Source organism: Empidonax traillii, unplaced genomic scaffold (genome assembly GCF_003031625.1).
Source record: "Empidonax traillii isolate 1590-97213 ecotype Southwest subspecies unplaced genomic scaffold, ASM303162v1 scaffold975:size500420, whole genome shotgun sequence".
Lineage (NCBI taxonomy): Eukaryota > Metazoa > Chordata > Aves > Passeriformes > Tyrannidae > Empidonax > Empidonax traillii.
Window position 1 is genome coordinate 67,277 of NW_020956168.1, and position 16,104 is coordinate 83,380.

At 47.2% G+C, this 16,104-nt stretch overlaps 1 protein-coding gene across 1 annotated transcript in view; it reads right to left on the minus strand.

The window, feature by feature from the left end:
• SIK2 (salt inducible kinase 2) overlaps positions 1 to 14,311 on the minus strand; it is a 28,680-nt gene extending 14,369 nt beyond the window's left edge. The window contains exons 1-4 of the mRNA XM_027903500.1: positions 14,137 to 14,311; positions 6,733 to 6,849; positions 5,566 to 5,629; positions 2,057 to 2,218 (exon numbers count right to left, since the gene is read on the minus strand). Of these exons, the coding sequence (XP_027759301.1) occupies positions 2,057 to 2,218; positions 5,566 to 5,629; positions 6,733 to 6,849; positions 14,137 to 14,286 (493 nt within the window). The 5' untranslated portion in view covers positions 14,287 to 14,311. The remainder of the gene's footprint in view (positions 1 to 2,056; positions 2,219 to 5,565; positions 5,630 to 6,732; positions 6,850 to 14,136) is intronic.
• Between the last annotated feature and the right edge of the window lie 1,793 nt (positions 14,312 to 16,104).

Below are 16,104 nucleotides of genomic sequence, written 5' to 3' on the forward strand. Positions count from 1 at the left end.
ACCCTCCTGGCAGCTGGGGTAACTTTACACACTTTTCTGTATTTGACTAAAAAATGTATTCTTGAAGAGTAAAAGCTTCAATGAAAGTCTCAGAAGTAGTAGAATGAATCAAGAGGACCACTGGAAGTCAGGAAGAGCCTGGAATGGCCAGGAGGATCCCAGTGGGGATTTTTTAGCTGCTTGGAGTGATCAGGAAGGAACAGCCTCATGCTTAGTGCTGGGACCCTGTGTAAACACTGACACTGCAGAGCTTCACCAAAGTAATTCATCAGTTACTGTGCCATTTTTCGATTCCTAGATTAATTAGAGCCTAATTCCAGCTATCAGAACTGATCCTGGCTGCCCTCTGTTCTTCCACAGTTTGACAAATGGGCCATGAAGAGTATGAACGACTGGAAGAGAGTGTTCTCAGGGCTCTGCAGAGCACCAGATAACTCCAAAATCTCAGATAAACGTTCTGGGGAGTTCATCATCTATCTCCTTTGGAGAGAAAAATACAACAACTGACTCGGCACAAATCACTACAAAGTTTCCAAGCAGCCCTAACTTTCCTCCTCTATCACCCCAGCAAACCTGATAAAGCTTGGAAAAGACACATGGAAGAATCCGTGCCAGCTAATGGGCTCATTTGCATACAGACCACCTGTAATTAACTCTCTGTAACAGAGAAGTGGAGCAGGAGAGCAGCTGAGGCAGGAAAGAGCAGCAGCAGCCGCCGATGGAATCTCATAACTCCCATTTATCAGGGCTTTTGTTGGAGTCCCTGGAGAACCTGAGCACTGAAATTCCCCGTGCCTGAGCAGCTCAGGGCTCTAACCTTTCTTTGGTTAACGGGTCTCCTGAGATGCCTTTGAAGGAGGGTTTTTGTGAGCCTGGGTCGTGTTCGGGGAGGGGAGGGGGGAATTCACAATTCCTGCAGTGCCGAGGACATCCAGGAGAGGAACAACTCTGGATACAGCACGGATGAGACCCCTGAGGAGCCCTGGGAAACTGTGCCAGGCTGAACAGAACAGCACAGGGATGGGGAGAGAAATCAGGAGGCAGAGAGTGTGGTGGTGGGGATGGGGAGAAGGCGAGGAAAGAAAGCTCAGACAAACAATAGCACAAAAATTCCCTCCCATTTAGTTCCATTACTCATAGCTAGTGGGTGACTTGCAGCCCTTAGACACAGTATTTACTGAAGGCATAAATTGTCCTGGTAAATAAATTGTCTGTCAGCCATAAATCTCCAGGTGCTCTGATTGCCAAGAGCTGCTGGAGATGAATGGAGGGATGGAATCAGAAATGAGGGAAGGAAAAATCCCCCATAAACAGCAGCAGTGCTGATGAACCCACTGGGTTAAAGCTCAGGGATGTACCAAAACCCTTGCACCATTTCAGAAGCGCCAGGAAGGGTAAAACAATGCAGCAACGACCAGAAATGTTTTATCACTTGGCCTTTCTCAGCCTGACTGGCTGTGGAGTCACAGCTCCTTCTCAGGACAAGCAAACTCACTCCTTCCCAAACCAGCCCCTCACAGCACTAACCTCCCCTTCCTGCTCCCACATTATTGATGTCTGAAGTTCAACATCCCCCCCAAATCAAGGTATTACCCAGTTTTCCCAAGTCCTGCTGGGCTAAAATCAGTATGGAAGGATTCATGGAATTGTAATGACACGATTTCCATCGCGAGCGGCATCTGCTGCGTCTAAATTTATAATTAAAATGAAATCACGCATGCAAAAAGGGGGGAAAAAAAAATTAATCAATAAGCTTCCATTTTGAGTTTTCTTCTCCCCCCAGTGTTGAAAGAAGTTATTTGATTAACCCTGTTTTAACCTGAACATCTGGAAGGCACCAAAGACGTGTCGTGACACCCATCAAAAGCATCTGTAAAAATTATTGCTTTTTTTATCCTTGCAGTGTAAGAGGGATAATCCAGGGAATCTTTGGGCCACAGGCACTTGGACAAAGTGCAGAAGCACAACGGGCATCACCAATTTTCTGCGCCCCGAGCACGGCAGGACCTCCTAACAAGAGCAAGGCGTCACCGGACGCCCCCTGAGCTGGGAGTACCTGCTATCTTGATGTTCATGTTGTTGTCCAGCAGGAGGTTCTCGGCCTTCAGGTCCCTGTGCACGATCTTCCTGCCGTGGCAATACTCCACCGCCGACAGGATCTGCCAGAACTTGCGCCGGGCCTCGGGCTCGCTCAGGCGGCCATGGCTGGCCAGGTAATCTGGGGAGAGAAGCCAGGCTGGAGCGGGCTGGGACAGCCAGAAACAGTCCAGAAACAGCCCAGGAACAGCCCAGGAACAGCCCAGGAACCACGGGGTTCTCCCTCCAGTAAATCCCACTTGGAAGGTGCTGCTTTGGCAGCTCATTCTCCTCCCCGCCCTGCCCTCGGAAAGAATGGAAAACACCCTCCCAAAATAAAAAAAAAAAAAATGGGAGTAAGAAAAAGCTGATGCCTCACGAAACTCTGCTCTGCTCCTTCTTTTAGGGCTGCCTGATCGGTATTTTCACAGAACACAACATGTCTGGAATAACTGGCTTCACCACCACGAGGTGCTTCGGGCTGCTCAGTTCCTGCAGGCCCCACACCACCCCTCTCCCTCGGAAGCCCCACCAGAGGCTGCACAGTGGCTGAAAGTATTTTATTTTTTTATTTATTTTTTTAATTGTTGTTCTTTTCTGGAAACAAAACAAGTGCCCATAAAGTGCCCATCCTGACCTCCCTCTTGCCTTCATTGCGTCACAGGCAGAAAAGAACATTTTGTTTTCGTGTTTGATTACGTTGTGAAAGCCAAACGTTAGCCCTGAGAGCAACAACTTCATTTATCCTCAGCAGCAAAAACAAGGGGAGCAGCAGCTGGGTGAGTCTTGACAGAAAGAGCTTCTACAGCCAATTCTATCCCTTCTCTTACAAGCACAGAAATCAAAGAATCAGCTGTTAGGATGGCTCTGGAATTGCCTTTGACATCCTACAAAGGATGGCCAAGGAGCAGCAAATGCATATGGATTTTGTACCCAGCAATTAATTGCACCTTCTAAACCAGTTTGTGTGACATCATCCACCCAAGCAGGATCATCTTGCCCAGCACAATGGCTTTGTTAGCTTGTGTTTCAGGGGATTTTTAATAAAAATGTTGTCTGGGGGCTTTATGACTGTTTGCAAGATTTTCACTGAAACTTTCCTGCTTTCTTCGTCATAAAATCTGATCCCTGGGAGCTGCAGGTCTGAGAACTCCCCTCAGAGCTTCTAACCAAGTCTTCAAACACTTTCAGCTGGCTTAACTTGGCAAAGCACAAGAACAAACAAAAGCCTGGCAGTAAGAAGAGATCATAATATTTGCAAGCTAAATATCATTCAGTCACAAAGTGACTGACAAATCATATGATATCAAGGTGAAGTCAGATATCAAAGGCACAAACTAAATTACCCCCGAGCACAAGCCAGCCCTGTAAGCTGTTAATCCATCATTTGCTAGCAATGCAGCAAACAAGTTAATGAATCCAAGCTGTCATTTTGCTTTTCAAGGCTCCAAACCCCCTTGGCCCTCAGGATTTCACCAGCTCTGTTCTGAGCTCAGCACCTTCTGCCCCGGCCAAGGAGAGCCCAGCACATCCAACCAGGGGGATGGGGCCCGTTTGTGCATTAACCAGTGTGCAAACAGGGAGGGCTGGGATTGGGGTGCAGGCACTGTGCCAGCCCCTGGGCACAGGAACCACTCCAAGACAGCTCCAACTCGCTGGAGACGCCGCTCGAACTTGTGGAGCTCAGAGCCACAGCCCAGGATTTTACTGGACGTGCCCCTCTTGCAAAGGCTGAAAACAGCAAAGCCTCTGCTGGGAAACCTCCAGCTTTCATATCCATGGACAAATCTTAGCCTTGTGCCACCCTCTGCCAGCACATTTCTATGGCAGCCTTTGGATATTTTCACTTTACTGTAATAAAACAGAAACCAGGGGATATTTTAGGTTCAATTTTAGGACTTTTGTCCCAACCAAGCTCCCTGTCCGGCCCTTTCAGCAGCCCAAAGTGCAATTGTTTGCTGGACAATCGAAAGATTAAGGTGTATTTACTTCAAAACACAGGGCTCAGGCATTGCCTGGCAAAGCCAGTGGTCAGTGCTTTTATTGAAGATACAGTTCTTCATTCAGGTTTGGACTCATGTTAAATTTGCAGTGTTAAAGCTCTGTACACACCAAAGTGATGCAGGGATGGTTAATAAACACGATTAAGGGTCTGCAGAGCTCAGAGAGCAGTGGGGGCTCAGCCTGGAGAAGACAAGGTGCAGAGGGAAACCTTATTTATTTTGTGTATAAATACCGACCAGGAGGGAGATGGCAAAGCTGAGGTACCCAGCAAAAGCACAAAAGGCAGTGGAAACCAACTGAAACACAGGAAATCCAGTGTAAACCTGAGGGTTCTATTTGCCTGCAGGAGCTCAGAATGTTGGAACAGGATGGCTTGAGGCTGTAGCCACCCACGCAGGGTCCTGAGCAACCAGTTGCAGAGCTGGACAGACACCCTCTGCACTAAATATTAGAAAGAATCTTTATCATTAAAAAAAAATAAATAAATCTCAGGTCTAGCCTCCTCGAGGGAGGTGTTTGTGCTGAAAGGGTCTGGAAAACATCTGGGACTGTGCCCTGCTCTTGGACACTGCAGTGCCACCAGGACTGGTTGTGCAGGGGATCTCACCCTCGGCAGAATTTGGTTTGAGGACAGAAGAACACGACTTTGGGGCTTCCCTAGCGAGCAGCACAAAACCCAGAGCAGAATTCAGGTCACTTTGGTTAAACTGTGAATCAGGAACTGCAAGTTTGCAAGAGAAGCACTCAGGAGAGTGTCAATGGAACTGCTGACTTTTCCTCTGCCCGACCAGAGCACGCTCTGCATGGTTACTGTACATATTTCATGTAGGAGTGTTTGCACATCTAGCTGCTGTTTTGAGTGAGAAGTGTTTTCCCAAATATTTACTCTGTAGATCTCTAAAAAAAAAAAAGTCTTAAGCACAAATGAAACCCTTTCCATTCACATGTTCTTGCTAAGTCAAAAGATATTTTAAAAAACCCCTCCAAAACACAACAGCATTTGAAGGGTTGAGGCCCAGCACGTTATTTACTGCAGTGACATTAAGTGGTGAAAGTCATGGCTACACAAAACTGCTGCTGAGTGGAGAAAATGTCACTGAAGCAGGTCAGAAACAATCCTGCCCATGAACTGTCAGTCAGCACCATGAAGTGATGGTTTAGCAGAGCTGGAAAGGCTCAATGAGGTTTAGCACCAGGCTATTTAATCCCAAGCCTGACATGGCATTAAGAGAACATTAACCAGTTACCAACTCACACTTTAAAGTATCTTAATATAACAGTGGCAAATACACCCACAGCAGAACATCCCATCCTCAATTACAGAAGCCACTCTGAGAAATCCCTCCAATAAGTCAGAAAATAAAATCATGACTTCAGAAAAAAAAAAAATGTACAGAAATATTAAGTCTCTGACAACAGACCCAGAAAGATCCTTAATTACCCAGTGCATTAAAATGCTGAAGAGGAAAATACTCTCTTGCTTACCGAAAATTTCTCCATTTTTGGCAAATTCTGTCACGAGGTACAACATGCTTTTGGTCTCCATCACCTGTTGGTGAAGGAATCACACGTGAGTGGCTTGTGAGAAGAGCAAAAAAAACCCCAGCACAATCAAAACACTGACCAAAGGTGAAAAATCCTCCACTTCAAAGAGTCGTTTCGGCCTTGCCTTGAGCACAACACAACAATCTCGACACATTTGGGGTCTCTTTCTCAACAGCCTCAGTAGAAGAGCTCAGCACGAGCTGTTGTTTGTGGACAAGACCCTGGGGATTTGATCTTTTCCATCACGCAGCTCTGACAGTCCTCAGCAGTTCCTTGACATCAGACAACCCAAGACTCGCAGTGTGGACCCAGCACAGTGATGGGCACGTGATAAAAGCAGCCAAGTGAGACTATTTGAAGGCTATTTTAAAAAGAAACTCACCCACCAACTGCATTTTTAACCAGCCACTCCACTAATGGTGAAGGATTAAGCACTACGTAATCATCACCCCCCTCTTTAAATGATGCTGCTGATCTCCAGACTTAAATTAACCATTCTCAGACTCTCCTCTACCATTTTCATGTGTTGCCATTCACTCAGAAGGAACTGTGGAGGATATTACTCTATTTACTTTATTTAACTCCTTAAGGTCCATCTCTGCTTGCTAGATCAGTATTTTACAGATCAAGTGCCAGTTTCTTTCACATAAAATGAAGTTGCAGCTGAACTGGGATTCCCCATCTTCATTCACGGTTCCAAGTCCTGGTGCTCGGTTTTCCTTCAGAGATGTTGTCAGATGACCTGAAACTCAAAGCTTTAGCACACCCAGCTCTTTGTTGAGCCAGGTTTATTTGAAGCAAGGGTGTGTATCTTCTGTTTGTTAAACAGAGCACCAACAGGGAGATCCTAAAGGGAGGAAAGCCTTAAAGGCAGCACTGAACTGGAGCAGAAATGCCTCAAACATTTTACCACATGCTGCAGGAAGAGGAGATGAAACAGGAGAGAAACTACTACAAAACAAACCTATATTTTACTGTAGAAAGCATGGGCACTAAAAAAAAAATAAAATAAAATCACAATTAAAGACCTTCAAAATCTTTCACTGGAGAGCTCATCCAGGAGCAAAAGAGATGGGGAGAAAGGGGAAAAGCCACCCCTGACCCCACCTGATAGAGCTTTATGATGTGTGGGTGATCCAGCATCTTCATTATCTGCACTTCCCTGTAGATCTTCTCCAGATTCACAGCATCCAGCTGAGACTTGTCAATGATTTTTATTGCCACCTGCAGACAAATAAGCAAAAGTGAGATGAAAACTCCCCAGCATTTTCCTCATTAGTTCTGTCCTCGTCACGCAGGGGACGACGCAACAACCCCCGATGACCGGAGGGTTTCTTGGAGCTCAGAATCACCAACCCCACGCTAAAAAAAAACACAGACTGACAGCATTAAACATATCAGAAAAAGCAGGTTTTCCATGGAATGGAAGACACAGAGCAGATGATGGAAGCCAGTGCTCCAGGTGCTCTTATATCAACAGCAGGTGGGAGCAGCTGACAGGGACAAAAACCCTCTTTAAAAGCCTCGTGGTGTCCATTGCTGGAGCCCATTTGAATCCCACAAATGCAAAGTGATATTTCAAAGTAAGAAAAAAAAACCTGCTGGCTCAACACAAAGCATCAAAACATGGTGGTGGACCCATGTGGTTTCAACGGTGACGTGTTTTAATTGTTAATTAATACGCTGCTACAAAAGGACATCTGCAGTTTATCCCTTCAGAGAACAAAAAAAATGTAACTCTACAGATATATTTATCAGTCAGACCTTGGAAACACATCTCAGTTAGTTCACAAAACACATCTTGGTCCTATTGACCTTGGTTTTTAACTAATACCTGCAGAGGAGAGGTGACTGGGATGTTTAGGAGACATGGAATCTCAAACAGAAGACACCCAGAAAATTCAAACCAAGAAGAAGATTTAAACCAAGAGGAAAATTTAAACCAAAAGGAAAATTTAAACACAGCCACTCTCAAAATCATGCAAAGGATAAAAATATTAAAGAGTGCTGAATATATAAACAGTGTTTACTCACCCTGAATATCACATTATTAATGCTGAAGCAGGAGCAAACAATGTAAGTCACACAAATGCTCCCAATTATAACAGCATTTCACAAACTATTGAACATGGGAGACAGCTGCTGAGCAGGAGACAAAATCCACAGGAGGTGAACCTCATTATCTCCAGCAACACTGATTAGGGACCCACCTGAATTCACAATTAACTATTTATTGACTTCATTTCACTCTGCTTTTGCTCCACAGCCTCTTTAGAAGTCCCTTGTCTCCCCCAGCCAAGAGGAAAATAAGGTTCTCTGCTACGAGTGAATAAACGGCAATCAGGGAAAATCTGGCTGTAAGATGCAGGATGCTCTTTTGCAGAGCTGAAGCAGAACAAGACTTACTCTAAAACAAACAAACAAAATTTTTCGAAAGGTTGCTGTGGGATTTTCTTTTTAAACAATGTCTAAAACTTTTAAGCAATTTTTTTTTAAAAATAATGACCTGATGCCATGGGGCAACAGAGGATGCAAATAATCAGTCCTGCAGCTTTAGGGAAAAAAAAAAAAAACCAAACCAAACATCACAACCCCCCTCTCCACCACCACCTTTCAGCCTCCCCAGTTTCAGATCACACCTCATAAAAGGGCTCCTGGTTATTGCTGATTTTTTGCAGGCACCAGTTCTCAGCCTGAGAAGGAATCGCTCCCCTAGAAAGCTGCAGGGTGTCCAAGCAATCCCAACAAGCCACTAAAACTTAGATATTGGGAAATATTTATTAAAAAACAACCCATTTGTCTCATTTCTCCCCTTCCTCAAACTCATTTTGTGAGTAGAGGAAAACAGCTTTGAAAAAAAAAAAAAAGAAGAATAAAGAAAGAATGGGTCATATAAGTTTGGGAAGCGTGGCCACAGATCCTGCTTTAACCTCCACTGCACTTTCTGGCCAAGAACAGTGAATCATGTTCCAATGTTTCCTACTTTCTTCCGTTTCCAGAAGTTTCCTATCCCATCCCCTTGCTCGAAATAAAACAGCTCTCCAAGGCTGCTGAAAGACTGAAACCAAAACCTTCCTCAGGAAAACAAGTCTTCAGGGGAATACACAATTCTTGGGGGGGGAAACAGCTCCAGAAAAACCCTCTTTCAGGAGTTTTGAAACACACCCTTCCCCTCCCAAAAGCCACAAATTAGGTGGTCACAGAAGGTTAATGCACAAAGTAGCCTCCTCTTGTCCATCCATACAACACCCCTCCAAAATTATAAACGCTGCCAAAGTGTCCAGCACTTGGATCAAAACTGCCACAGGAATGTTTTCACCAGGACATCACCACATAATCCTGACAGCACGGTAAAATGTTCTTTATTAACTCAGATAACACTGAACTCCTTGAAAAATTACATCATACGCTGGAAAACAAAGTATTGGAGCACTGTGGAATGAGCCAGTCCCTCAAGCAAACTGCTTTGGTACCTCTGTTACTGTGTTAAAAGATGAATTTTGTGCTGCTGCATCCATAATCTGCCCAAAAAAAGCCCAAACTTCTGGAGCTACATCACTCAGTTGACAGCCACCACCAATGGATTCACCAAAGTGTGTGCTGTGCAACCACAGCTACTTGAAACAACCCCAAGCACAGCTCTCTGCTAATCAGGAATACCTTACTTGAGCTACAAACCAACGAAGAACAAACTGTATTTCCAGTTTAAACAGGTTTTTAGCTTAAAAATCCCACCCCATTGCACCAAGCCATGATGTGGAGTTCCTTGGTACCACTCAGGGTTGTTTTTTTTAAAAAACACGGTAAAAGCCTGCTTGAAGCAAAAAAAATTTGCTTTTTGCAATCCTTGTGCACTTCTCAGCATGCATAAAATTATTGATGTGCACAAAAGTGTTTGTTTTATATGTGCATCTTCTACAGGAGCAGCAGCTGCCACCTCTTCTTCCACACTCAAATGCAGATTAAACACCTCCAGCTCTTATTCTGCATCTCACAACTTTCACACATCCTGCCAGGACCGGAGAGGGATTTCGAGAAGAACCACTTGGAAAGGCTTAAAAAACCACCCAGCAACATCTTTTGGTGGTGATGTGAGAAGGGAACAGTGCACTCAGCAGCTCGCTCGTGTCCGGGATCCCAGCTGGGTCACGGTGACAGGAAAAGGGATGGAATTCTTAGAGGTGGAGAAGCTCCTTCAAGCCACGGAACGGTTTCCTATCTGAAAAGAGGGTGTTTTGTTCCTAAACACACAGCCTGCCAACAGCTACTAGCAACAGCTAGAAACAAACAACAACAACAACAAAAAAATCCCAGCCAAATATCAGTGTATGAAATTAGCACCAACTTCATCCAACGAGGAAAACAAAAGGGGGGGGTTCCTGTTCCTTCCCTTCCCCCCTCACCAGTTTTTGCTGCTTGAGGAGTTAACTCATTCCAAAATATCCTTGCAACTTTCGTGAGCCCTGCTAATTTGTAAAACGTTGGGAACAGCACACATTTCCTTCCCTCTTTTACTAAGCTGGGGTTTGCTCAATCCTCATCTGACATCTGGGAATTGAGGCTGCCAAGAAGTGAAGATGAAATGATTGTCAAAGAAGATGAAAGTTCCTCTACTCTGCAGCTACTCCAGCTTTCAGTTTTCATTGTTTGTGTGTTATTCATTTAATTCTTACAAGACGAAGAAATAAGGCAAAAAAACCCAAACACTCAAAACAAAAAACCAAACCACAACACAACTTTCCTTCCCCCAGCCCAAACTCACATCCAAACACAGGTTTGTCCGTGTCAGTTCTGGCTTCACGAGGGTCAGAAATTCAGATTTTTGTTAACCCAACAGACCCTTAAAACAGATAAACTATGTTAAAATTCATGAACTCAACAAACACAACTTCCTGCAGTTCTGGAGCAACTCCAAAGCGCAACAGCAAAGTGCTGGGGTATCACAGGTGCATGAAACCATCCACTCCCTGAGGGTGAAGCACTTCATGCTCTCCCCTGCAACAGATCCAGAGAGCCCACAGAGAAATCAGCACCCTGAGTCTTTTTTTTCCTTGGCAAAAGGGTCATTTTCCCCCAGAACTGCTCCACTCACTCACTCACCCAGCTCAGGGAGCTGCTGTCCCTGCCTGTGTCCCCCCTGAGCAGCTAAACCATCAGCACAGTTCCCATCAGGGACCGGGGGGTTCTTTAATTTTTATTTTTGCCAGGGAAAAATACGAAGTCCCTGGACCACAGCAGGCAGGCAGAGGCAGAGTGGGGTCCACAGGGACATACAGAGCTCCACTTTCACCTGGGGAGCAATGCCCAGTGTCCCTCTGGAGGTGACTAATCCTTAGGGGGTGTTGGTTACAGGGTTTTGGGGTGGGTAGGGAACACGACTCTCTCTCTCCCCCAGCCTGTTCACAAAGACTTGCCTTCATCCTCAAAGTGCTTTTTCCAAATAGCACCTTCACCTATCCCAAGAGCTTTTTCATGACTTCACCAGAAGCAAATCTCCTTCTCTTCAACTTTTCCAATTACTTCTGTTCTCTTTTCTGTTCTCTTTTTTTTCCGAGGGGGGAAAAAAAAAATAAAACCATTGCTCATTTCCACGCCTCATTAACAGAAGTTACCCTGGGATCACAGGATTGCTGGGCAAGAGGATAAATGAGCATGGCAGGCAAGCACGTGCCCTCAACTTAAATGGCACCAAAACCACACAAACAAGCAAAGCAAAGGTCGAGTCCTGTCCCCCCTCTGCAGGCACTGGCAGTAAAAACAGTCGGGCACCCCCTTCTATTCCCACAAATCCATATCAGCCACCCCTACTTTCCTGAACTTCTCTTTGACTCATTGTGCAATTTTAGGGTTGCATGAATGTGGGGTTGAAGATGAGATTTCTGACTCTGCACTCACCATCCACCACCCCTGTCTGCTGTCATGCCATTCTCACCTGTACTTTGGAATTCTAAATACCTATATGTAGGTTTTCCATAAAAAGGATGGACTGTACTTAACCTGTAAGTGGTGACATTCATCCTTTTTAATTTGATGGTTATTGGCTAGGCAGAATTGTGTAAAAGAAATAGCAAATATTTTATATTTATAATATATATATTTATATTTATATACCATATAAAATACTATTGCAAAATACTGAGCCCAACAACAAATTAGTTCTGAATTTAAAGGGTTTCAAATAGGGAGCTTCAGGAGAAACTCAGGCAAGGAAACAGTCCTTCTAAAACAGCTTTTCTGAGCAAGTCTCAGCAGCACCACCACAGCACAGACCCCAAGCACAGCCCTTCTAAAAAACTCAATATTCTTCCACTGGAATTTTATTAAAGGCACAGAGAAATTAGCAACTCAAGAAATTTAAGCGACAGTTTAGAACAAGTTTGAAATACGACCTGCCTTGCCTCTGGAGGGCATGAATAAGCAGGACTTCCACTCTGTGTGCTCAGTGATCTAACAATCAGATGAGGTGCTCCAGACTGGAAGTGCTTATTCCAAATAGTATTTGGCTGGAATTAATTTCCTCTGACATCACCAGAAGTAATCTTAATAGGGTTCCCCTTCCTCAAAGGCCATGTAAGTACTTCCAGCAACTAACTCAGCAATTAAATTCCAGATAAACACTCCTGCATCTCTTACTGCAGAAACACAATGCAGCTGCACTAAAAAAAAAAAAATCAAAGACCTTGACACAAATCTCCAACACGGGCAAATCAGCAGTAAAAAAAAAAAAAAACATAGAGGCTTCAGACTGGATAGAAAAGCTGGTTTAAAAAAAAAATAAAATCAAAACTGTATCAGAACGCACTAGAATTCTGCAATTTCTTAGGCTATGGGTGAAATAAAATCATACCAGAGCTGGGGAGCTGCTGAGCTCTAAGTTTTCTGTAACCTTTGTTATTTTGAACAATGCTAAACAAACATACGTTCATACAATACAAACAAAGATGAAAGTTTTCACCCCCCCCATCGCAAAGTCTGCCAAAGAAATGAGAACTAAAGAGCAAGTGACAACTTAATATCTTCGAGTGGAGCCTTTACAAGTTTGGCATCTGGCAGCAAACTTGGGAAGGGAGCACTAACACTGCCAGGGCTCTGCTTGGCTCTTCAGGAACAGCAAAGGAAGGGCTTGAAAGGAACTGAGACTGTTACGAGCTGGAGAAATGAGAGAAATTTCTTTGAACCCCTGGGACGCAAAGCTCATGGACCCCTGTGTGGGGAGAGCACCACGGGTTTGCTTTGTGATTTTACCACACAGAGAGACCACGATGAGGAGTAACCCACCAGGTCTTTTCAGTTTTCACTTTGTTCTTCAGGGAACACTGTAAATGACTTTTGTCAGGTTACAGAGCAGCACGGCAGCCTCTTCCTCAGCAAACAATGAGATCAACCAGAACACAGGCTCACAAAAACCTTACCTCTAGGTGTAGTGACTAAAACTACCTCAGAGCAACATATAGGAGAAAGCTGATCTTTCAGAGCCATTACTCTCTCCAGACACTTCCTTTTTTTTTTTTTTTTTTCCTCCTTTTAAAGTGAACATGACTACATTTTATCCACCCAGACTGACAATCATTTTTTTTTTTTCGTTTTAGGTAAAGCACCAGGTATTAACAATAATCACCGGGTAATACACGGGGGCGGTTAAACAAAGAGACTAAAAATGGTTGAATTTGGTTAACTTGCAGGATGCTGGCTGGAAGGATTCAGGACACACACACAAGTTCCTCTGCTGGAGCGGGTAACCCGGGGAGAGGCTCTGCTCATCATCTGCGAGCACCGGCCAGGTCAGGACACCGTGAAATACCCAGGGCATGACGGCGGGCACGACACAAGGTTTGAACCTTCCCAGCTCACCCAGCAGCTGCCTGCCCTGCTCACACCCCGAGGATGCTCGGGGTCCGGGAGGGTGCCATCCCTGGGGGGGTGACATCCCCGACCACTCGCCCGCGGCCTGAGCCACAAGGGCTGGGAGGAGGCGTTATCCTGCCCTTCCCGGGGAAGATGAGAGCAGGAAAAACCGACCCGGCTGCTGCAATAAAATAAAATATCCCTTTCGCCGCGGGAGGTGCCGGAAGGAGGGACAAAAGCGGGCGAGGGGCGCGCAAGGGAACAGCCGGCTCCGGGGGCGGGTACCCCCATCCCGGGGGCCGGGTACCCCCATCCAGGAGGGGCTGTCTCCATCCCCGGAGGGGTTACCCCCATCCCAGGGGAACGCTCCCACCCTGGGGCTGGGTACCCCCAACCCGGTGCTGGCTCCATCCCCGGGGCCGGGTACCCCCATCTCTGGTGGGGTACCCCCATCCCTGGGGCTAGGGCCATCCCCCGGGGGGATACCCCTATCCAGAGGCCGAGTACCCCTATCCCGGGGCCGGGTACATCCCCGGAGGGGGTACCCCCATCCTGGAGCCGGGTGCCCCCATCCCGGTCGGGCTCCCTCCCCGAGGGGGCAGCGGAGCGCGGGGCGGGACGGGCGGTCGGGACGGGGGGTCGGGGATGCGGCGGGAGCGACCTCACCTCGCTGCGGGTGATGCGGTGCCTCGCCAGCTTCACCACGGCGAAGTTGCCCTTGCCCAGCGTGCCCTCGATGTCGTAGAAGCCGACGCGGACAGGGCCGAGCCCGCGGGGCAGCAGCGCCGGGGGCCGCCGGGGCTCGGCCATCACCATGCTGGGCTCGGGGGGCGGCGGCGGCGGCGGCCTCGGGCTGCTCGGGGGGTCGGTGCTCGGCGGCCCCGGGGGCCGCGCCGCCCCCTCCGCCCGCTCCGCCCGTCCCTCGGCCGCCGACGGACCGACACACGGACACCGAGCGGCGTCACCGCGCGCGTCACCGCGGGCGGGGGCTCGCCATGGAAACCGGCGGCGCGCCCGCCCAGCGGGGCCGAGCCCGCCGATGGGGTGGGGACAGCGCCGGGACAGGGCACCGGCGGCGAGCGGGGGAGCGGGGAGGAGGATTGGGGATGGATGGGGATGGGGAAGGGGTTAGGGAATGGGATAGGGATGGAGACGGGGGTGGGGATGAGGACAGAGATGGGGACAGAGATGGGAGTGGGAATGAGCACAGGGATGGAGATGCAGACGGGAATAGGGGTGAGGATGGGAACAGGAACGAGGATGGGGATGGGGCAGCGGTGCTGAGGTCGATGGGGCCCCCAGGCTCCCCCCACAGCTTGGTGTGGGCATCCCCATCCTGCTCTCCCAGCTCAGTGGGTACCCCATCGTGTGGCTGTAGGAAGGGGTCAGACCCACCCCTGGGAGATATTTATATGCTTTAATGAGATCTGCTGTCAGTCTTTTCTAAGCAGGCCCAGCTCGTTAGCAGGATGAGGGGGAATGGGTCAGCCCCAGGTGTTTCTCCAGCCCTAAATCAGGGGCTCCATGCACTGGCACCCTGAGCTGCTGCACCTGGATCAGACTTTGGGGGTCCTTAAGGACCTTAAATGGTCAGGCAGTTAGACTAGATAATTTTTACGGGTCCCTTCTATAACTAAACTATTCCTCTATTTATTTCCTGCACACCTGGAAAGGTAGATTTGGAAGCTCTGTTAGGCCCTTTGACATGAAATGGTTTGAGGACCTTCAGAGCTGACAATGTGTGAAAGAAGTTCCTTCCTAGTACTAAGTCCACCAGGTCTGATTTGTCTGTGCACTTAGACATTAGCTTGCTCTCCTTTTAAAAATGCCATTTCAGCTCTGCAGTAATCTCTGCTGTCCTGGGTCATGCCTGCCCCTCTCTGATCACTCTTATCCTCTGCCCCTTCTCATGCTGGAGGACTCATTTTGGGTACCAGGAATCACCCCTGGAACCTTTGCTGGGCTCCACTGACTAAACAAGGCACATCCAACAGCTGATGGAACAAGAGGCCTCGTGTCTTTTGGATCAGCAGCACAGTCACAGCCCTTTTCTGATGCAAACACAGCTCAGAGCAGAGCGTGGCCCCGAAAAGAACAAGTGGAAGAACGCAAGGAACAAACTTGTGCCTCTCGCTTTCCCTTTTTGAGACAGGTTTGACACGTCAAGCTGCCTCGTGCCTGCGAAGGGTGGGTTAAATTTGTGAGGTGTCAAACAGCGATGACTGTTCTGCAAAGGGAGCTGAAGATCTCCGTGCAGAAATTCCTGCCTGTCCTTCCCTGCTCATGAGATTTCTTTAAGGAGTGACATTTGGAGATGACGCCGCTGACTTGGGCTGCCATGGAGAACAACCAGAGTGCTCTCACTGTTCTATTTATCCCCTTCAGAACTTCTGGCAATGACTAACTGATGACTTGACTTAGTCAGACATCCACCCTTTTAAGTGATTGATAGGTACATGAGCAAGCTTTCCACAATCCTACTTGAATAGAAAGTGGTGTCATCCCAAAGTGCCACTTGTGAAATTTCTCTGTTCTGAGGGGCTTCATTTTTATTTTACAGACTCGAGCTCGGTGTGTTGAGTGTAGCTTTTTCTCCACTATGCAAAATATTACCTAATATTAATTCGCAGTCAC